The sequence below is a fragment of the Heterodontus francisci genome, chromosome 47, assembly GCF_036365525.1.
Source record: "Heterodontus francisci isolate sHetFra1 chromosome 47, sHetFra1.hap1, whole genome shotgun sequence".
NCBI lineage: Eukaryota > Metazoa > Chordata > Chondrichthyes > Heterodontiformes > Heterodontidae > Heterodontus > Heterodontus francisci.
Window position 1 is genome coordinate 17,920,867 of NC_090417.1, and position 24,174 is coordinate 17,945,040.

Consider the following 24,174-nt stretch of genomic DNA (forward strand, 5'->3'; position numbering starts at 1 on the left):
TAACTGTGAGCAGGACTATAAGTGACTGCAATTTCGCAGATCGGATTCAGAAGGAAGAATAAGAAGTGAAATTGTACACTAAATGATAAAACTTTCAAAGGAGAGAAGCAGAAATATAGAAAGGACAAGTTGATAGAGGTATTATTGAAAATGGATGCGGAATCCCACGTTTTATAAATAGGGGCATCGAGTAAAGACGCAGAGGCAGAGAGACAAAGCCAAACCTGTAGAAATCATTGGAATGCTGTGTCCAGTATTTGGGTGTATTATTTAGGAAGGATGTCAAGGCCATGGAGAGGGTTCAGGAGATGATAGCAGGGATTTCTCCTCATCTCCTCCCTGATTCTTTTTCCAACTATCTTAAATCTGTGCACTCTGGTTACCAACCCTCCTACCAGTGCAAACTGTTTCTCCTTATTTACACGATCAAAACCCCTCATCATTGTAAACACCTCTATTAAATTTCCCCTTCTCTGTTCTAAGGAGACCAAGCCTAGCTTGTCCACTCTCTCCACATAACTGAAGTCCCTCACGACTGGTGTCATTCTAGTCAATCTCCTCTGCACCCTCTCGAAGGCCTTGACATCCATCCGAAAGTGTTGTGCCCAGAATTGAACACGACACTCCAGCTGGGGCCTCACAAGTTATTTATGAAGGTTTAGCATAGCTTCCTTGCTTTTGTACTCTATTCCTCTATTCATAAAGTCAAGGGCTCTGTATGTTCCCAAGCTGCATGAAAAGAAGAACTCGGTTCTCAGTTTGAAATGTAATTCTTCAAACTGATCAGTGGGAGGCAGTGCAGCCATAGCCTGGAAAACAACTGTCCTGCAGCCTGTTCCCATCTGTGATGGAAGGGTTCGTCGACAGTGCTATCAAGTGGCACTTACACAGAAAAAACCTGTTCACTGATGGTCAGATTGGGTTCTGCCAGGGCCACTCAGCTCCAGACCTCATTACGGCCTTGCTCCAGCCGAGGCCCTCAAATTCCTTGTAGTTGGTACAGATGATGTCTGAATGCTTTCCATCTGTAATGCATTGGATGCACAATTCATTTGTCGAGACTGACACTCCCAGTGCCAGTACTGTCCCTTTAATAGCCTCTCTCAATTCTCCAATAAATCAATGAAACTTTAAACCAGCTTAGTTCCCATATAGTGTGTATTTGTTTTTCAGAATCACCAATTCTCATCACAAGGTCATCAAACAAACCCATTAGACTACCCTGACCCAAAATGGCCAGTTTACAATCAAATACTTTCTCCAGCCAATGAGACAGGGCTGGGTTTCTCTGTGAACACTTCTGACAAAGCTGGTGCTGGCTAGGGGGAGAGGGGCAGTGGTCAGTGTGGGTGTGGGTGTGGGTTTCCACACTCAAGTGCCATTGCTGCAATATGGACCAGAGTGAAGTAACAATCCCAGTGTGGGAGAGGTGGACTATGAGAAGGGAAGGGAGGGGCAAAGGAGGGGAGGTTGACTCATGGCAAAGATGCCCAGACCTGGGATGAACCAGAATTACTTACAGTCGTTTCAAAGCCGGGATCCCACGGAATGCCCCAGGTTGGATTGTGCTGATCAGATTATTCTTTAGATCCCTGCAGAGGTAAAAGAAAGACACACAGAGGTGATCAGAACAGATCAGCACAGATCCACTGTCAGAACACATCAGCACAGATCAGGACAGATCCCCCCCCCCTCAGAACACATCAGCACAGATCAGGACAGATCCCCCCCCCCTCAGAACACATCAGCACAGATCCCCAATCAGAACAGATCAGCACAGATCCCCCGTCAGAACAGATCAGCACAGATCCCCAATCAGAACAGATCCCCCCTCAGAACAGATCAGCACAGATCAGAACAGATCCCCCGTCAGAACAGATCAGGACAGATCCCCCCTCAGAACACATCAGCACAGATCCCCAATCAGAACAGATCAGCACAGATCAGAACAGATCCCCAATCAGAACAGATCAGGACAGATCCCCCCTCAGAACACATCAGCACAGATCCCCAATCAGAACAGATCAGCACAGATCAGAACAGATCCCCCGTCAGAACAGATCAGCACAGATCCCCCGTCAGAACAGATCAGCACAGATCCCCAATCAGAACAGATCAGCACAGATCAGAACAGATCCCCCGTCAGAACAGATCAGGACAGATCCCCCCTCAGAACACATCAGCACAGATCCCCAATCAGAACAGATCAGCACAGATCAGAACAGATCCCCCGTCAGAACAGATCAGAACAGATCCCCCCTCAGAACAGATCAGCACAGATCCCCAATCAGAACAGATCAGCACAGATCAGAACAGATCCCCCGTCAGAACAGATCCCCCCTCAGAACACATCAGCACAGATCCCCAATCAGAACAGATCAGCACAGATCCCCCGTCAGAACAGATCAGCACAGATCCCCCGTCAGAACAGATCAGCACAGATCCCCAATCAGAACAGATCCCCCCTCAGAACACATCAGCAGAGATACCTTGTCAGAACCAATCAGCACAGATCCCCCGTCAGAACAGATCAGAACAGATTCCCCATCAGAACACATCAGAACAGATCCCCTCTCGGAACAGATCAGAACAGATCCCCCGTCAGACCAGATCAGCACAGATCACCCGTCAGAACACATCAGCACAGATCAGAACAGATCCCCCCTCAGAACACATCAGCAGAGATACCTTGTCAGAACACATCAGCACAGATGACCCATCAGAACACATCAGCACAGAACCCCCGTCAGAACAGATCCCCCGTCAGACCAGATCAGCACAGATCACCCGTCAGAACAGATCAGCACAGATCCCCCCTCAGAACACATCAGCATAGATACCTTGTCAGAACTGATCAACACAGATTCCCCATCAGAACAGATCAGCACAGATCCCCCGTCAGAACAGATCAGCGCAGATCCCTTATCAGAACAGATCAGCACAGATCCCCCGTCAGAACAGATCAACACAGATCCCCCATCAGAACAGATCAGCACAGATCCCCCCTCAGAACACATCAGCATAGATACCTTGTCAGAACCGATCAACACAGATTCCCCATCAAAACAGATCAGCGTAGATCCCTTATCAGAACAGATCAGCACAGATCCCCCGTCAGAACAGATCAACACAGATCCCCCATCAGAACAGATCAGCACAGATCCCCCATCAGCACAGATCAGCACAGATCCCCCGTCAGAACAGATCAACACAGATCCCCCATCAGCACAGATCAGAACAGATCCCCCCTCAGAACACATCAGCATAGATACCTTGTCAGAACCGATCAACACAGATTCCCCATCAAAACAGATCAGCGTAGATCCCTTGTCAGAACAGATCAGCGCAGATCCCTTATCAGAACAGATCAGCACAGATCCCCCGTCAGAACAGATCAGCACGGATCCCCCGTCAGAACAGATCAGCACGGATCCCCCGTCAGAACAGATCAACACAGATCCCCCATCAGCACAGATCAGAACAGATCCCCCCTCAGAACAGATCAGCACACATCCCTTATCAGAACAGATCAGCACAGATCCCAAGTCAGAACAGCTCCTCCATCAGCACAGATCCCCATCAGAACACATAAGCACAGATCAGCGCAGATCCCCCATCAAAACAGTTCAGCGTAGATCCCTTATCAGAACAGATCAGATCAGATCCCTTATCAGAACAGATCAGCACAGATCCCCCATCAGAACAGATCAGCACAGATCCCCCATCAGCACAGATCAGAACACATCAGCATAGATACCTTGTCAGAACCGATCAACACAGATTCTCCATCAAAACAGATCAGCGCAGATCCCAAGTCAGAACAGATCAGCACAGATCCCTTATCAGAACAGATCAGCACAGATCCCACGTCAGAACAGATCCCCCATCAGCACAGATCCCCATCAGAACACATAAGCACAGATCAGCACAGATCCCCCGTCAAAACAGTTCAGCGTAGATCCCTTATCAGAACAGATCAGATCAGATCCCTTATCAGAACAGATCAGCACAGATCCCCCGTCAGAACAGATCCCCCATCAGCACAGATCCCTTATCAGAACAGACCAGTGCAGATCCCCCGTCAGAACAGATCCCCCATCAGAACAGATAGCACATATCTCCCCATCAGAACCATTCAGCACAGATCCCCCAGATTTCAGCAGCTTTCCTGTCCCATTAACTCGAATATCTCCTGATATGGCTCAGCGTCAAATTTCTCTTTATAACGTTCCTGCAAAGTGCCTTGGGATGTTTTAAACATTAAAGGTGCTATATAAATGCAAGTTTCTGTTACTGAGATCGGGAAAATAAATCTCCGTCAAACAGCCCTTTGTCCCCTAGAATATTTTTCTAACTAATTGACAAAATTGTTCAAGCAAGATGATTTTTGGAATGACTTTTCTCCTGGAGGTTTGCTAACCCAATAGTCCTCTCCCCTGATAGTTCACCCCAAGTTTTCTCCCACATGTCGACTGAGCCCTTTGCCTCTTTCAGCATTCACAGCCTTCTTTTCTTTCAGCCTATCACTTACTTGCTTAACCTACCCCGATCTCCAACTGCACCACTGGACCTCGCAACCTCTCACCTGTTGACCTCTCTGGCTACTGCACGTCAGTGTAATCATGATCTGTTTTTGATGTGTGTTCCTAGCTCCTTGACCCCTGCACAACCCCTGTACTGTATGTGTGTTATCTGACATTGCTCTGAGACATTCGCAATGTGTGTGTGATCTGCTGCCACAGTTTGGAGGACGACAGCTCGCTTCACTTAAGACCCTGACTGCAGACTAACCCACAGAAGACACCAAGCACTGCCAGGCTTATGACAGCCTCGTCTAGGGACTGGCAAATACAGCTCGACTCCAAAGACTCAAGCCCAGAGACACTCCCAGTGCACCCTTGCCTCTGAGTCAGAGGGTCGTAAAAGGCCACTATTTCAGAAGAGCAGGGGAGTTCTTCCCAGCCAATACTGATCCCTCAATTCGATTATCTGGTTACTATCACATTGCTGTTGTGGGATCTTACTATGCGCAAACTGGCTGCCATGTTTCCTACCTTAGAACTGTGATAACACTTCGAAAAGTACTTCATTGGCTGTAAAGCGCAAAAGGGTGTCCTGAGATCATGAAAGGCGCTATAGAAATGCAAGTTCTTTTTTCCTATTTTAATTACTTGAAGGGAGAACTTTGCAATTTGAGGTTCCTAATGATGTGTGTTGCCCTTTAAAGGCTGTACTTCTTAAAGGGATACTGTTAGCCTGGGGTGGGAGGGTGTACAGGAGCATGAGGGGAGATTTGATATTTATTTACCTTGCCCAGTGTGATTAGCAGATGAACAGGTGACCGGGAAATTTGATGTTCATAGCTGGAAGTGGGTCATGGGAGGAGACTTTGGTGAGGTGGAGAGGAGGGTTAATTTATTAACCCCAAGCCAAAGATTCATTCTCTACGGTAAGCGGATACTCCAGACAATGGCAGGTGGGCTCCTGTTTCCGACGGCCTGCTGTTTACTCAGTTGTGCAGCAAGCACGTCTCCCGTTACACCAGAGCACAAACACTTGTCACAATGTTCGAGTGCAGCTGCCCCGCTGGGGAAGGAAAGAGTGTGTGAACTTCCCTTAACTTTGTGACCCACTCCCGTAACTGGGGAACAGAAAAAAAAAATCCTATTTCTACACTGCTTTTCACAACCTCAGGACATCCCAAAGTGCTATAAGGCCAATGATGTACTCTTGAAGTGTAGTCACTGTTGTAATTTCGGAAACGCAGCAGCCAATTTGTGCACAGCAAGATCCCACAAACAACAATGTGATAATGAACAGATCACTTGTTTTACTGATGTTGGTTGAGTGATAAATATTGGCTAGCTCACCAGGGATGACTCCCCTGCTCTTCTCTGAAATAATGCCGTGGCATCTGAGAGGGCAGATGGAGCCTCAATTTTAACATCTTATCTGATGGACGGCACCTCCGACAGTGTAGCACTCCCACCATCAGCCGAGATTCCATGCTCCAGTCTCTGGAGTGGGACTTCAACCCACAATCTTCTCACTCAGATGCAAAGATGCTGCTACCGCCTGAGCCAAGACTGACAGCATAAAACAGGTGAATGGTGGTGGACAATTCAACAACTAACTGGAGGAGGTGGCTCCACAAATATCCCCATCCTCAATGATGGGGGAGAGCCCAGCACATCAGTGTAAAAGATAAGGCTGAAGCATTTGCAACAATCTTCAGCCAGAAGTGCAGAGTGGATGATCCATCTCGGCCTCCTCCTGAAGTCCCCAGCATCACAGATGCCAGTCTTCAGCCAATCCGATTCACTCCGCGTGCTATCAAGAAACGACTGAAGGCACTGGAGACTACAAAGGCTATGGGCCCTGACAATATTCCGGCAAAAGTACTGAAGACCTGTGCTCCAGAATTTGCCGTGCCCGTAGCCAAGCTGTTCCAGTACAGCTACAACACTGGCATCAACCCAGCAATACGGAAAATTGACCAGGTATGTCCTGCACAAAAAGTGGGACAAATCCGACTCGGCCAATTACCGCCCCATCAGTCTACTCTCAATCATCAGTGAAGTAATGGAAGGTGTCATTGACAGTGATGTCAAGTGGCACTTGCTTCACAATAACTTGCTCAGTGATGCTCAGTTTGGATTCCGCCAGAACCACTCAGCTCCAGACCTCATTACAATTACAGCCTTGGTTCAAACATGGACAAAAGAGCTGAACTCAAGAGGTTAGGTGAGAGTGACTGCCCTTGACATCAAGGCAGCATTTGACCAAGTATGGCATCAAAGAGCCCTAGCAAAACTGAGGTCAATGGAATCAGGGGGAAAACTCTTCGCAGGTTAAAATTGCACCGAGCGCAAAGGAAGGTGGTTGTGGTTGTTGGAGGCCAATCATCTCAGCTCCAGTACATCACGACAGGAGTTCCTCAGGGTAGTGTCCTAGACTCAACCATCTTCAGCTGCTTCATCAATGACCTTCCTTCAATCATAAAGTCGGAAGAGGGGATGTTCGCTGATGATTGCACAATGTTCAGCACCATTCGCGCCACACAAGTGCCAGGCAATGACCATCTCCAACAAGAGAGGATCTAACCATCTCCCCTTGACATTCAATGGCATTACGATTGCTGAATCCCCCAAAATCAACATCCTGGGAGTTACCATTGACCAGAAACTGGACTGGAGTAGCCACATAAAAACCATGGCTACAACAGCAGGTCAGAGACTAGGAATCCTGTGGCGAGTAACTCACCTCCTGACTCCCCAAAGCCTGTCCACCATCTACAAGGCACAAGTCAGGAATGTGATGGAATACTCTCCACTTGCCTGGATGGGTACAGCTCCAACAGTCAAGAAGCTTGACACCATCTAGGACAAAGCAGCCCACTTGATTGGCATCATGTCCACAAACATTCACTCCTTCCACCACCGATGCACAGAGGCAGCAGTGTGTACCATCTACACGATGCAGTGCAGCATTGCACCAAGGCTCCTTAGACAGCACCTTTCAAACCCGCGAACTCTACCACCGAGAAGGACAAGGGCAGCAAATGCATGGGAACACCACCACCTGCAAGTTCCCCTCCAAGTCACACACCATCCTGACTTGGAACTATTTCGCCGTTCCTTCACTGTCGCTGGGTCAAAATCCTGGAGCTCCCTTCCTAACAGAACTGTGGGTGTACCTATCCCACATGGATTGCAGCGGTTCAAGAAGGCAGCTCACCACCACCTTCTCAAGGGCAATTAGGGATGGGGAATAAAATGCTGGGCTGGCCAGCAACGCCCACATCCCATGGAACGAAAAAAAAAGGCATGGAATTGCTCTATTAAATGCACAACACTTTCACAAGCATTGAATGCTGAAGGTTTTTGCAAACGACTCTGGCAGCTTGTAACGGTGTCTGCCCAAGAGGGGAGCAGGGCGTTTGGGAGTCTCCAATGGATCAGCTGTCGTTTCCTGCCTTATGTTGTTAAAGTTGAGCAGAAACAGGACATCATTTAAAAGGCCGGGTTCGTCGCCCCCTTAAAGACCAGTTTCAATGACTTCCAATTAAATTTTATAGTCACATTTTCATTACTACTTCCTCATCTGGATTTATACTTTATTAAACAGTGAGAGTTGATGACTTCAAGCACATTGGACTTTGACAGTTATTGAGTGACAATGTGATGGAGCTGGATTAACATGAGTGCAGATACAGTCAGTAACACAGGGTGCTGGGGAGATAGGGGTTACTGAGTGACAGTGTGGGGGAGCTGGATTCACATCAGGAGAGATACAGTTAGCGCTGACAGTTCCTCCCATTACAAAATGATATTGGGAAAAAAATTGACTGATTGAAATCTAATTCGACATTACAACAATGCCTGGTCTTCAGAAGTACTTCATTGTGTGGAAAGTGTTTTGGAACTGAGGTTGTGAAAGGCGCTATAGAAATACAAGTTTTTTCTTTCTAACAGTAATACACAAACTGAGTGTTTCAAGGTGCAGGCCTTACTTCAGAAGCCAATACAGCACAGAAAAGCAGATTTTAGCAGAACAAATGAGGTAGCTTTAGAAAGCTTGACAGCCTCCCTCGTTTTGCAATCACTGGCAAGCAATGGGAATCTGGGTCTGTGAGCTATTCTCCTCCAAGTCAAGAAACTACACAAAACAATTGAGAACATTTTTTTGGGTGAAAGTTGAATGCAAAGCAGCTGCTCGGTAACTGAAGTCATACGGAAGATGTGCAAGCCTCACTAGCACAATGTATCACTGTATTCAAGACATTGGGACAGGAGGAGGCCATTCAGCCCTTCAAGCACGCTCCACCATTCAGTTAGATCATGACTGATTTGTACTTCAAATCTACTTATCTGCCTTTGCTCCATTTCCCTTGATACCCTTACGCAACAAAATCCTGTCAATCCCAGTTTTGAAAGCAATAATTGATCGCAGCCTCAACAGCTTTTTGGGGCAGAGAGTTCCTGATTGTGTGAAGAGGTGCTTTCTGACATCACCCCTGAACGTCCTGGCTCTAATTTTAAGGTTATGTCCCCTTGTTCTAGATTCCCCCGCCAGACGGAATAGTCTCTCTTGATCTACCTTTTCTTTATCTTTTTAAACACCCCAATTAGATCATCCCCTCAACCTTCTAAACTCAAGGGAATACAAGCCTGGCCTATGCAACCTCTCCTCATAATTTAACCCTTCAAGGCCATGTTAAATAAATCAATGCCCTAAAGGGACTTACAGGGGCTGAGGCAACATCTGGCAACAGAACGAGCTAATAGGGGGCCTGTAGACGTCTGAGTGGGGCAGGCTTCCTATCGCCCGCCCTGTGGCTGCATGTAGACTCGGTTCGGAAAAAAACAAACTGTTCTCTCAATAACATCTTCTTCAAACTGTTCCTGATATTGAGGAGGACTACCTATTTCAGGGAAGGTCCAGAATGGCAGCACAGTTGGAACAACTTCCTGCCAACAGAATTGGTCGGACATGTGTGCGGGCAGCTCTTGCTCCCAGTCTCCTCCCCCACCCGTGCCTGAGTGTCAGGTGATGCCTGCCTTTTCTCTGTGAGATCCCGATTTGGTCTCACTACCTTTATTGTTGGTTTTAATGGGAAAAGCAGGAGTGTTGGAGTCACGTAGGCCGAGCCCTAATCTACTGCCCTCCTGCTGCTTCTAGCCATCATTAGAGGCCAGAGCACAGACGCCAGCTGCAGGCTCATTCTCCCATAAATTACCCAGCGAAACCTTGGGCCCAGCAGTACTATTGAAGAGCTTAATGTCTGAAGGTTCTGGTGTGGAGAGGCACTGAGAGTGCCGTGACTGTGAGATGCTGGGCACTGCCACACACTTACACTGACAGCACAGACAGTGTCTGTTGCGACCCGCTGCGCCTTCAGAGGAGGTAACATGGTGAGTGGCTCTCCCAGGGTTACAGACCGTTGCATCAGGGAGTCCCCTTCTACCACACCCACACACACAAATACACACAGACGCACACAAAAATATACAGGTACACACCCACACCAATACACACACACAAATACAGAGATGCACAAATACACACACACAAATATACACAGACACATACACCGGAACACAGTTGCTTGCACACTTACACCAGTACACATGCCCAGACATTCATAGGCTAATTTTCACAGCGGCCCAGTATCTGGGGGAGAATCCTTGATGTCAGTTTAAAAGGGACAATTTAATGCCCGTCCCTCATTTAAAATTCCGGCAGCAAACCTTCTCTATGGCCCCATGCCGGAACGAGTTGGAAATTCACATCACCAGCAGACTTCCCAGGGAACAGGAAAGTGGGTGGAATGTCACAATCAGGAGGTGCGGAGGGGGCAGGGGAGGCTGAATATTTTGTTGTGGACCTCGGTAGGGCTGGGGGGGGGGGGGGGAAGAACTGCCGCTGCTTCAAATATCAAATTGGGTTAAAATCACGGCCGGTCAGCTCCTGGGAACTGCGGGGCAAGTGAGTAACCCGGGCAATTTTAATTGCCCCTTGACCACAGGCGGACAAGGTCGCCCCCTCTTGTACCCGTGCGGCATCTCACCACTTCTCATACAATAACTTGTGTTTATACAGCGCCTTGAAAGTATTAACATGCCCCATGGAGCCTTACTAGGGGCGTGATCAAAAACATATGGTGACTGAGCCAGAAAGGAAGAGATTCAGAGGGGTGAACAAATCCTTGGTCAAACAGGGGAGTTTTAAGCAGGGTCTGAAAATAGAGAGAGAGAGAGAGAGAGAAAGAGGCAGAGAGGTTTAGGGAGGGGCAAGAGGGAGAAGGATTCAGACAGCTGAAGGCATGCCTGCAGTGCTGACATCGAAGGAAGAATGCACAAGAGGCTGCAGAGCCTGGGATCAGCAATAATTAAGGGAATTTCAGGAACAGGCACAGTTCCAGATTCATTAAGTACCAGATCAGTCTTAAAACAAGGAACAAATCCTTCCTTCCACTGGTGAAAAATAAAAGTGGCAGATTCTGCAGTGCTGCGTTCACTTGCCTCTTGCTTGCTGTAGCTGCGCTTATTCTTCTGGGGACAGACTGCTGCATCGGGGAGGGGCAGTCGTTAACTAACTGGAGCAAAGAGGGCAATTAGAAATCCCTTTGGTGATTAGATACTCCCCAAGTGTGCGAGGCAAAAGCTGTCTAAAACAGGCACATTTATTGCTGTAACAGCAACAGTCTCCCCACTAATGAGGCGCATCTGCACAAAATATTTCATTGCAATTTCTTTTCAAAAGAATACAGAACCCCGTTACGGTGCCCGCCCCCCCAGTAGAGCATGGCTACCCAACCTGAACCTGACGGGACCCGACATGTGTCGGGTTCAGGTCGCTCTTCCGGGTCTGGCATTTGGGCTCGGGTCGGGCTGGGCTGGACACACTCTACCACCACCCCCAATGTGGCGCCAATGTTAATGTACTTTTTGGACTTGAAAGGTTGTTTAGTTACAGTTTTTTAAGCTTGTGCAGGTAAGCAACAAAGTGAAAAACGGAAGCTAGATAAACTGATGGTCGGGTCGGATCGGATCAGGCACGGGAAAAAATCAAAGAACTCGGGCCGGATGTGGTTCTGTCGGGTTCGGGTCGGGTTTCATTTGCAGACATGAGCAGGCCTTTACCCCCCGGCATCAAGTCTTTGGCTGAGCGTATTTAGTGCAGAGAAGCTGTCTGTGGTTTGACTCATGGCAATCTCAGACTGCAGTGACTCAGTGAGGCTTTCTAAGTTGTTTTGTCTCACGTTTTTCCAAACCCTGAAGTGGAAAATTTTGTCTGCCTTTGACATGTGGAGAGTGCAGCGAATTTGGGAGAAACAAGCACTAACAAGGCAAGGGAATATACAATGGATGGTAGGACCCTCGGAAGTACAGAGGGTCAGAGGGACCTTGGTGTACTTGTCCATATATCACTGAAGGCAGCAGCACAGATAGATAAGGTGGTTAGGAAGGCATATGGGATACTTACCTTTATTCACCGAGGCATAGAATATAAGATCAGGGAGATTATTCATGATGGAGCTGTATAAAACGCTAGTTAGGCCACAGCTGGAGTACTGTGTACAGTTCTGGGCACCACACTATAGGAAGGATGTGATAACACTATAGGAAGGATGTGATTACACTGAAGAGGGTGCAGAGGAGATTCACCAGGATGTTGCCTGGGCTGGAGCATTTCAGCTATGAAGAGAGACTGAAAAGGCTAGGGTTGTTTTCCTTACAGCAGAGAAGGCTGAGGGGGGACCTGATTGAGATATACAAAATTATGAGGGGCATTGATAGGGTAGATAGGAAGAAACCTAATCCCTTAATGGAGGGGTCAATAACCAGGGGGCATAGATTTAAGGTAAGGTGCAGGAGGTGCACCTCTCCCGTGGCCAGAGAGGATCTGAAAATTTGTGTCAGAGCCCCTGCTATCTCCTCCCTTGCCTCACATAACAGCCTGGGATACATCTCATCTGGGCCTGGGGATTTATGCACTTTTAAGCCCGCTAAAACATCTCATACTTCCTCCCTTTCAATGCTAATATGTTCAAGTATATCACAATCCCCCTCCCTGATCTCTACACCAACATCATCCTTCTCCATAGTGAACACAATGAAAAGTAATCATTTAAAACCTCACCTATGTCCTCTGGCTCCACACACAGCTTGCCACTTTGGTCCCTACACTTTCCCTGGTTATCCTCTTGCCCTTAATATAGTTTAAAACGCCTTAGGATTTTCCTTTATCTTGCCCGCCAATGTTTTTTCATGTCCCCACTTCGCTCTCCTAATTACTTTTTTAAGTACCCCCCTACACTTTCTATACTCCTCTAGTGCCTCCGCTGTTTTCAGCGCTCCGAATCTGCCATAAGCCTCCTTTTTTCTCCTGATCTAAGACTCTATATCCCTTGACATCCAGGGTTCCCTGGACTTGTTGGTCCTACCCGTCACCTGAACGGGTACATGTTGGCTCTGAACCCTCACTATTTCCTCTTTGAATGGCTCCCACTGTTCTGATGTAGACTTTCCTACAAGTAGATGCTCCCAGTCCACTTTGGCCAGATCCTGTTTTATCAGATTGAAATATAGAATCTTCAGGCGTGACAGGGGAGGGGATAAAAGAGGAGGTGGCATTACACTGTTGATCAAGGAGTCAATTACTGCAGTAAGGAGGGATGATATCTTCGAAGGTTCCTCAAATGAGGCCATATGGGTAGAACAGGGGGCAATCACTTGGCTGGGGATGTACCACAAGCCTCCAAACAGTCAGGGAGAGATAGAGGAGCAGATATGTAGGCAAATCTCAGAGAGATGTAAAAATAATAGGGTAATAATAGCAGGTGATTTCAACTTACCTAATATCAACTGGGAGAGTCTTCGTGCAAAAGGCTTAAAGGGGGTAGAATTCTTAAAATGCATACAGGAGAGCTTTTTGAGCCAGTACATCGAAAGACCTACAAGAGTTTGCAAGTTCTCCCTGTGTCTGCGTGGGTTTTCTCCGGGTGCTCCGGTTTCCTCCCACATGCCAAAGACTTGCAGGTTGATAGATAAATTGGCCATTAGCAATTGCCCCTAGTATTGGTAGGTAGTAGGGAAATATAGGGACAGGTGGGGATGTGGTAGGAATATGGAATTAGTGTAGGATTAGTATAAATGGGTGGTTGATGGTCGGCACAGACTCGGTGGGCCGAAGGGCCTGTTTCAGTGCTGTGTCTCTAAAACTAAAAACTAAAACTATCTCCTCCCACTCGCCTTATAATCCTTGAATGGTTTGCATTCTCATTCAAAGAAAATGGTGCGTGCACAATTTAAGGCAAGTTTCCCCAACTTCCAACCTCCTCCTGCCACCTTCCAGCCTGCATCCAACATCCTTGACCCACCCAATGTAATTTTAACCCTTCCTTCTGTTACCATTGAACCTTCACCCCCTTAACTTGGACAGTGTCACAATCAATTTAATCATGCCATCCCTCCTCCCTGTTCCTACTGTTACAACCGAGGCGGGAGGAATGCACTGTCTTTACTAGTTCCACTTCTCCACAGGTCACAACATATTTTTAAACCGATATGGCCAATCATATACTCTATTCTTTATCCACGAATAAAATATACCAACCAGGTTTCTCTGAGAAACAACAAAATTATCAGTTTATTATAAAACAAGACTTAGCAAAGCACGAACACACAGATTGAAATATGAAAGTTCCCTTTTTCCCTGAGCCACACACACACACACCTGTTAACCGAAAAATAGAGATTTCCTCTGCAGAGCTCTTTTACAAAAAAATCCAAAAAAGAATACTTTGGTCAAATATTTGTTAATTCTTGAAGAAAACGGGTGAGATACATTGTGTCCCAAAATGGCACGCAGTCTGGCATCCGAGTACACGTAGACAGGTCACTCGGATCTTTTCTGGAGCAGTTCTTTCAGCCGGCATTGAGAAATAATCTGGCAAGCTTTCCAGGAGCTTCTCAGGAGAAACGAGGCATCTCACAGAGACAAGAGGAAGGAGACAAGCTGGGTGTTTCTCTCTTGGCAGGTTGATCTTTAACTGCTTTCAAAAACAGAACACACCCCGAGTGAATTAGAACAATAACTCAGAAGCGAAATCAAACAGCAAGTCAGAACCTCTTGAGCCACATAAATCGTGACATGTCACTTCTCTGTAAACATCTCCCCCAAGTCAACAAGGTTTCTGTTGTTTATTGAGCTTAAGACAGAGCACTTCCAGTAAAGACCTCAAGTGTCCTTCCGGCGAGCTCTTATTAAAAAAAAAAAGTCCAACAGCCATGGAATTACTTCAGTTATCCAATGAATCCATGTCCACAATTCTAACAGACGAATCCTCAAAAAAAAATAGAAGCATCTTCATAACACTACTCCCACTACCATCGACATGCCAATTCTGACCCTTGATCCTCCTCAAATCCACCTTAACGTTATTGCTGAGTCCCATTCCCTTCCATTTTATGTTGCAGAATACCCAACCCTAATATGACCTTACCCGCGACAGAATCCAATTACTCCCATTGACTGTGACCATTCACTCTGACAGCCAGTATTCTGAATTCGCCCCACAGGTCCCCGCACTCACTGCTCCCTTTCGGCCCCTCATGACCATATGTTGACAGTAATGCTCAAATCAATCCACCAACCCCGAAGCCACTCACACCCAGCTTCAGCAGCAATAACAACCACTACACACCCTGAATGTTCCCCTCCTCCCTTCCCTTCTCCTCCATGCGCACGATAACCCCAACGTTTGTCCACCCCTCCTCCCTCCCCTGTTCCTCCATGTACACACCCCCATGCCTTCGCCGCTATCCCCTGAGAAGAATTGTCCTTGCTGGTGTGGAGCCTGAAGCTAAACATCCACTCCAATGTTGACCTTCCTTGTGCCAATGAGTTCAAGAAAGTTAAACACTGACCTCAGACACAACTGCACAAAATCGATCAGTGCATGCCACGTTTAAAAGAGCGTGAAGCGGATGGTACGGGAATACCACTCGCTGCTAACTTAATCTGGCAGGTTGGAGTTAATTTGAATTAAGTGTAGGGAAATGAATATTCATGGAATGGTAAGGAATGCAAAGCTGCAATCAGCCACGGTGCGGGGGGAACCCGAGACCACGGCAAACACGCCACTGACTTAATTGCAGTAAAAGTCCTGCACCTGAAATCCAAAAAAACTCACGCCCAATTAAATCAAACCTCTTGTAGCGCCCATAAAATACCACACACTGTACCCCATCCAACTCCCCACCCTCTCACACACACACTGTACCCCATCCAACCCCCACCCTCTCACACACTGTACCCCAACTCCGCACCCTCTCACACACTGTACCCCATCCAACTCCCCACCCTCTCACACACACACTGTACCCCATCCAACCCCCACCCTCTCACACACTGTACCCCATCCAACTCCCCACCCTCTCACACACACACTGTACCCCATCCAACTCCCCACCCTCTCACACACACACTGTACCCCATCCAACCCCCACCCTCTCACACACTGTACCCCAACTCCGCACCCTCTCACACACACACTGTACCCCATCCAACCCCCCACCCTCTCACACACAAACTGTACCCCATCCAACCCCCACCCTCTCACACACTGTATCCCATCCAACTCCCCAACCTGTCACACACTCCATGTACCACTGCTTCCAGTTCACACCTGCACACCCATCTGTTTTTCGCTTAGACTATAGTCAATGAAACACTGCTTTATAAGCAAGGAAACAGAAACATGACATGGGAGGGATAACCTCACGCCTCCTCTGTCTGAGTTATCAGTGTCGCTGCCTTTGGTGGTGAAGGTTTAGTGCAGGGTTGTCCAACCTTTTTGCAGTGTGGGGTGGGGGCAGTGAGACAATTTCAGAAAGATGAAGGCATTAGAAAGTTATCTTATTATTAATAAAAACAACAACACGTGCATTTTTGTGAAGATGCTTTAAATGAGAAGATTAATTTATTGATTTACTTTCTCATCATGATGTTGAACACTGATTTAGTGAGATACCTGTGTTCTTCACCTCTCTGTTGTTTACCATGTCATCCTGCTGGGTTTCACAGCTGCTGACATCAGGAAGAGCAGTTTTTGAACTTCGTACAGACTCGGGGTTTTCCAGCGGGCTTTTATAAGAAAAAAGTCAGAAACCCTGAATCTGTCCGAAGTTGGGAAATCGCTGTTACTGCTCCCATGCAGCTTCTGTCAGCTGTGAAAGTGACAGCGTGATGTTTTAAAAAGCCGGTCTGGAAGAAGAAGAAGAGAATGGAAAATTTCTCATCTCTGAAATACACCCATGGGCTGGATGGAAACCTTTGGCGGGCCGGATCCTGGCCCGCAGGCCGTATGTTGGTCAAATCTGGTTTAGTGCCTTTAAGTTACAGTTTATTCACTATTGCAGAAGGTGAATTATGTTAAACACGCTAACCCCTGCATTAAATTGGCAGAGAAATGCCATCAAAACATCTTAAGTACCTGGCAACACACGACAATAGTTATTTTTGACTGCTGCTGATTTGATCAGGCACCCCTTGCGCTCTAACACTGTAATCCCCTTCACATATCCGTGGAATAGTAGTTCAGCACAGTGTGGGATTCCTTCATTGAAAAGAATCTGCTCACCACTCCAATTAATGCCTCAATCTTGTGACTGTAAACAGACGCTGTTGTTTACTGCCGTGTGAAAACGATTTCTCCTTTTGGCTGGAATTTAATGTGCAGTGAATAGAAATTCTGTTGGCTTAGATTGGAAGTCAAACCCAATTTCCTGATTTTTCCCCAGTTCTCAAATTACCCTTCTGTAAAGTTCCAAATCTACCACTGCACGCATTAACATATAGTTGTATCATTATTGCTAGAGCCTCCCTCCACACTGTTCCATCAAACACTCGCAGGGCAGCTACAGCATGGGGGTTGCTGTTGCTTGATTGAGGAATGCTCAGTGCACACTGACATTCAGCAGACTGTGAGCTCTGTGCTGAGGCTAGAAGTCTGTATAACTGCTGCAGGAGGGAAATGGGTTGTCTGCCACCATTGAATAGGGAGCTCCCTCCCCACCCCAACTACCTGGCCTGGGTCAGCTGGACCTGCCCGGGTGAAGAGACTTTTTCTCTCGACATCAGAAGAGGCGTGTGCCTGGATAGCTACAGCTATTCTAGGTGAAGACATCCTCCCTCCAACCAGAAGACCAGCGATAAGACTACTTTTGTTTAATATATCAACAAAGACTGATTCCTGCTGGCCTTCCTCTCCCTCAGCCTCTTCCCCTTGCCATAACTCCCACCAAAAGTATTTGTGTGACAGATCTATGATTTTTACAAATTTATTTGTTTCAACAAATGGTGAGTGTGACTCTTCTGCCCCATGGCTCCTCCTTCCTCTCCGGTTGCAGGGTCTTCCTGTGCTGCAGCTGCAGCCGCTCCTGCGGTCCCGTCACCATTCAGGCTTTTAACAGTAAAGCATGGAGTGAAGAGTTACGCCTATCCACGACAATTGATGCTCGTGTAAAGACAATGGCCGAGGTTGTCGGCACCTCGGTCGTAACCTCAAAAATGTACAGGAAGGCAGTATTTTTCCTGAAGTCCAAGCGGGCAGTGTCCCTGCCCCTGAGCAAGGCGCCCGCCATGGGCGGGATCCCCCTGCTGGTGGACCCTCCGGGGATCAACGCGCAGCGAATTCTATTATCTGACGTCCCGCCCTTCATTCCCAGTGAGCTGCTCCTCCCCCATCTGCACCTGGGGGAGGTGAGGCCAGGGATCACCCCAGTCCCACTTAGTCTTCAGGAGAACAGCCTTCAACTGCTATTCAGCAGCCAGGACGATAGGAGGTCACAGAGGGCCACTTCAATGTGAAGTTCCAGGGGGCAGCCTTTTGCGTCTTCTGGACCTTGGATTGGGCGCCTGTAAGGGGGTGGGTCACGCTCATAAGAAATGCCAACTCCATGTTGGCAGCCCAGGGTGGCGCCGCTGCACCTCCCACGACTCCTTCAATACCCCCCACACAGGCAGTTCTGGAGGCTGTAGTTTTCATGGCCACTGGAGGGCAGGGGGAGACCCATCCGGGTGGAAGGAAGAGGTGGCACAAAAGGAAACATCTGCAGGCCCACCCACCGGACACGGAAGAACGACCTGGGCCTGAGCTCAGCCACAATAAATTTCAGCTGGCCCTCGATCCTGATGGTCGGATTTGGTGCTGTGATCAGGTCTGTCCATACTGCTCTCAAGAAGTGGGGGATGGGCGCAGACATGAAAAAGGTCATGTGGCGCCGGTTCAATGTGTCCCTCTCTGAGTTGCTGGGGGAGTGGAAGGTGACGAGCACTTCCACTCCCTCCTCACAGGAAGGTGTTGGTGACAGAATCGAAGTATTCCTAACATGAAGATAGCCATAGCCAGCCTCAATATCAACGGCAGCAGAGGGTCTCTCCACAGATATCACAATCTTTCAGTCCTCAGGGAAGGGAGAAATGTTCCAGACTCCTGGTGGGTCAGTGAAGCATCCTCTCCCTGGGAGTCTACCTCAGCCTTGCTGAGGAAGCCTGGCCAGCAAACTGGCAGCAGTTGGAGGCGGAAGTCACCACTTGGCTCGGGCGCTGGTCAGAACTGTTCCAAGTGTTTTCTGACAGGGGATGTGCGCTGGTCATAAACCAACTGGCGGCCTCAATGCTGTGATACTGGTTGGTCACTTTGGTTCCGCCCCCTGCATTTGCCACCAAGAGCCAGAAGAAGCTCACTGATTTCTTCCGGGCAAGAGGAAACACTGGGTCTTTGCCACAGTCCCGAGTCATTGGTTTGTGTCTGTACCCAGGTTGCCACTCTCCACCTTCAGACCCTACAGAAATACCCGTATGTTACGTGTCCATTTTCCACCAGGGGCACTGCCTTCAAGATGACACGCAGCTCCTGGCAGCAAACGTTAGTTGCGCCTCTCTGAGGGAGTTGCCTGTCTTTTTCTGGGATCTATTCAGAGTCTGGAACATGGCTGCCTCCAGTCAGGGCACTCCACCACTGGTGGAGGAGAGGGCTCTGAATGTCCTGGAGGCTGTCTCTGGGGACGGACTGACAGATGGAAGAATAGCCGAAACTGCTAGGACGCCCCTCATTGTGGGTGTCGAAGGGGCTCGGGAGTGTGGAGTGCTCCCGGCCGAGCTGACCCCGCTCGGCCAGAACTGGTCATCGGACCCAAGCCCGGAAACCCTCTTTGGGAGCCGGTCCCACACAACCTGAACCGCCTCTCGGAAATGCCCTCCGTGCTATTCCACACTGCATGGAGGGGTTTCCTGTCCGGGCTGATCCTACACACTCTCCATTTCCTTGTCCTGTCTGCCACCCAGACACGCCATGGTGGTCCATGTTCCATCTGGTGGCGAGGGGAAACCCCGGTGAAGGTCTCTCTACGTGAGAGTCCTCCCCCTTTACATCGGGGACCTGGGGTGCACAGTGCTGCACAGGCAGACCGGTGCCATAGAGTTTTAAGTAGGTTCATGGACTCCCAGGCCGCTTGTAATTTCAGCAGCTTGGACGAGTCCATGATCCATGTTTATGCGGAGTGTGTATGGTTGCAGCCCCTCTGAGTATTTAAGTTCCTCAAGTTCTGGTTGCACGTCAGCCCCACGCTCCTGATCTTTGGGCACCTGGCGTGGGGGGGGGATGGCCAGGAGGATGATCATGTTGGTCTGCTCCTGGGCCTGGCCAAGGTGGCAATTCACAGGTCCAGGCAGTGGGCCATTGGGGGGTCCGCCTTGACTGCCTGCCCCTCTTGCAAAGTTACGTTTACGCCCGGGTGTCCCTGGAGAGGGAGCATGTGGTGTCTGCTGGTTTGCTTGAGGCCTTCTGCGTCCAGTGGGCACATTAGGGGCTGGAGTGCATCATTGATGTAGAGAATGCTATTTTAATTTGAGTGATGTTTCCTTGATCTGATTTTAAATATTATTTATGTAAAATGTATATAAAGGGGCCTGGGGCATAAAGGCCACCTTAAAAAAAAACAGGTTAGATATACAGTAAATTCCCTCTAGACTGTACCATCAATGTATTCAGCTCCAATTCACAAAATCATTCTGTTTGCTGACCCACAGTCACTGTTTTCATTGCAGCAGCTTTTTCGGGAGCAGAGAGTGCGAGCGAGTGAGCAGCTGGGAAGGTCAGTTTAAAGTAAACTTAATTTCCTTTTGTTTTCGGCGGAGACCGGGGGGCTGCTGGGTAAGTAAAACCCTATATACTTTGCCGTTTCTGAACCCGAGACACTACACCTGTAGTGTCTCCCACCCGCCCTCCTCCACTAACCAAAAAAAAAGGACTCGGTGGTGTGTAGATAAGGTAAGGCTTTTTCTATTTCTCTTTTTTGTTTTATCGTGTGATTGGTTAAAAACTTTTCGTTCCTTTTTCATTTAACGAAGTTTAAGCTTAAGATTAAAAATGGCAGGAGATCTCAGACCCGTGACATGCCCCTCTTGCTCAATGTGGGAGCTCAAGGACATGGCTGATGTCCCTGACTCCTTCACGTGCAGGAAGTGTGTCCAGCTGCAGCTCTTGTTAGACCGCATGACGGCTCTGGAGCTGCGGATGGACTCACTTTGGAGCATCCGCGATGCTGAGGAGGTCGTGGATAGCACGTTTAGCGAAGTGGTCACACCGCAGATTAGGATTGCTGAGGGAGAAAGGGAATGGGTGACCAAAAGGCAGAGAAAGAGCAGGAAGGCAGCGCAGGTGTCCCCTGCGATCATCTCCCTCCACAACAGGTATACCGTTTTGGATACTGTTGAGGGAGATGGCTCACCAGGGGAAGGCAGCAGTAGCCAGGTTCATGGCACCGTGGCTGGCTCTGCTGTTCAGAAGGGCGGGAATAAGAGTGGAAGGGCTATAGTCATAGGGGATTCGATTGTAAGGGGAGTAGATAGGCGGTTCTGTGGTCTAAAACGAGACTCCCGAATGGTATGTTGCCTCCCAGGTGCACGGGTCAGGGATGTCTCAGATCGGCTGCAGAACATTCTGAAGGGGGAGGGTGAACAGCCAGTTGTCGTTGTGCACATAGGCACCAATGATATAGGTAAAAAACGGGATGAGGTCCTACAAGCAGAATTTAGGGAGTTAGGAGCCAAGTTAAAAAGTAGGACCTCAGAGGTAGTAATCTCAGGATTGCTACCAGTGCCACGTGATAGTCAGAGTAGAAATGAAAGAATAGTCAGGATGAATGCGTGGCTTGAGAGATGGTGCAGGAGGGAGGGGTTCAGATTTTTGGGACATTGGGACTGGTTCTGGGGGAGGTGGGACTATTACAAATTGGACGGTCTACACCTGGGCCGGACTGGAACCAATGTCCTTGGGGGTGCTTTTGCTAATGCTGTTGGGGAGGGTTTAAACTAATGTGGCAGGGGGATGGGAACCAAATGAGGTCAGTGGAGAGTAAGGATGTAGTAACTAAAGCCTGTAAGGAACTAGATAATGAAGTCAGCGTGACTAAGCGGAAGAGTAGGCAGGGAGCAGATGATGAAAGCAAAGGGACTGGTGGTCTGAGGTGTATTTGTTTTAATGCAAGAAGTGTAATAGGTAAGGCAGATGAACTTAGGGCTTGGATTAGTACCTGGGAGTATGATGTTATTGCTATTACTGAGACTTGGTTAAGGGAAGGGCATGATTGGCAACTAAATATCCCAGGATACCGATGCTTCAGGCGGGATAGAGAGGGAGGTAAAAGGGGTGGAGGAGTTGCATTACTGGTCAAAGAGGATATCACAGCTGTGCTGAAGGAAGGCACTATGGAGGACTCGATCTGTGAGGCAATATGGGCAGAACTCAGAAATAGGAAGGGTGCGGTAACAATGTTGGGGCTGTACTACAGGCCTCCCAACAGCGAGCGTGAGATAGAGGTACAAATATGTAAACAGATTATGGAAAGCAGTAGGAGCAACAGGGTGGTGGTGATAGGGGATTTTAATTTTCCCAACATTGACTGGGATTCACTTAGTGTTAGAGGTCAAGATGGAGCAGAATTTGTAAGGAGCATCCAGGAGGGTTTTCCAGAGCAGTATGTAAATAGTCCAACTCGGGAAGGAGCCATACTGGACCTGGTGTTGGGGAATGAGCCGGGCCAGGTGATTGACGTTTCAGTAGGGGACTACTTTGGGCATAGTGATCACAATTCCGTAAGTTTTAGAATACTCATGGACAAAGACGAGAGTGGTCCTAAAGGAAGAGTGCGAAATTGGGGGAAGGCCAACTATACCAAAATTCGGCAGGAGCTGGGGAATGTAGATTGGGAGCAGCTGTTTGAAGGTAAATCCACATTTGATATGTGGGAGCTTTTAAAGAGAGGTTGATTAGCGTGCAGGAGAGACATGTTCCTGTGAAAATGAGGGGTAGAAATGGCAAGATTAGGGAACCATGGATGACAGGTGAAATTGTGAGACTAGCTAAGAGGAAAAAGGAAGCATACATAAGGTCTAGGCGGCTGAAGAAAGACGAAGCTTTGGAAGAATATCGGGATTGTAGGCGCAATCTGAAACGAGGAATTAAGAGGGCTAAAAGGGGTCATGAAATATTTTTAGCAAACAGGGTGAAGGAAAATCCCAAAGCCTTTTATTCATATATAAGGAGCAAGAGGGTAACTAGAGAAAGGATTGGCCCACTCAAGGACAAAGGATGAAAGTTATGCGTGGAGTCAGAGAAAATGGGTGAGATTCTAAATGAGTACTTTGCATCGGTATTCACCGAGGAGAGGGACATGACAGATGTTGAGGTTAGGGAGAGATGTTTGATTACTCTAGGTCAAGTCGGCATAAGGAGGGAGCAAGTGTTGGGTATTCTAAAAGGCATTAAGGTGGACAAGTCCCCAGGTCCGGATGGGATCTATCCCAGGTTACTGAGGGAAGCCAGAGAGGAAATAGTTGGGGCCTTAACAGATATCTTTGCAACATCCTTAAACACAGGTGAGGTCCCGGAGGACTGGAGAATTGCTAATGTTGTCCCCTTGTTTAAGAAGGATAGCAGGGTTAATCCAGGTAATTATAGACCGGTGAGCCTGACGTCAGTGGTAGGGAAGTTGCTGGAGAAGATACTGAGGGATAGGATCTATTCCCATCTGGAAGAAAATGGGCTTATCAGTGATAGGCAACATGGTTTTGTGCAGGGAAGGTCATGTCTTACCAACTTAATAGAATTCTTTGAGGAAGTGACAAAGTTGATTGATGAGGGAAGGGCTGTAGATGTCGTATACATGGACTTCAGTAAGGCGTTTGATAAGGTTCCCCATGGTAGGCTGATGGAGAAAGTGAAGGCGCATGGGGTCCAAGGTGTACTAGCTAGATGGATAAAGAACTGGCTGGGCAACAGGAGACAGAGAGTAGCAGTGGAAGGGAGTTTCTCAAAATGGAGACGTGTGACCAGTGGTGTTCCACAGGGATCCGTGCTGGGACCACTGTTGTTTGTGATATACATAAATGATTTGGAGGAAAGTATAGGTGGTCTGATTAGCAAGTTTGCAGACGACACTAAGATTGGTGGAGTCGCAGATAGTGAAGGGGACTGTCAGAGAATACAGCAGAATATAGATAGATTGGAGAGTTGGGCAGAGAAATGGCAGATGGAGTTCAATCCGGGCAAATGCGAGGTGATGCATTTTGGAAGATCCAATTCAAGAGTGAACTATACAG

The 24,174-nt window shown here is 48.1% G+C and overlaps 1 protein-coding gene across 1 annotated transcript in view; it reads right to left on the minus strand.

Moving 5' to 3' along the window:
• The window catches only part of adgra2 (adhesion G protein-coupled receptor A2), a 166,655-nt gene that overhangs the window by 49,441 nt on the left and 93,040 nt on the right, over positions 1-24,174 (minus strand). The window contains exon 3 of the mRNA XM_068023383.1: positions 1,521-1,592. Within this exon, the coding sequence (XP_067879484.1) occupies positions 1,521-1,592 (72 nt within the window). The remainder of the gene's footprint in view (positions 1-1,520; positions 1,593-24,174) is intronic.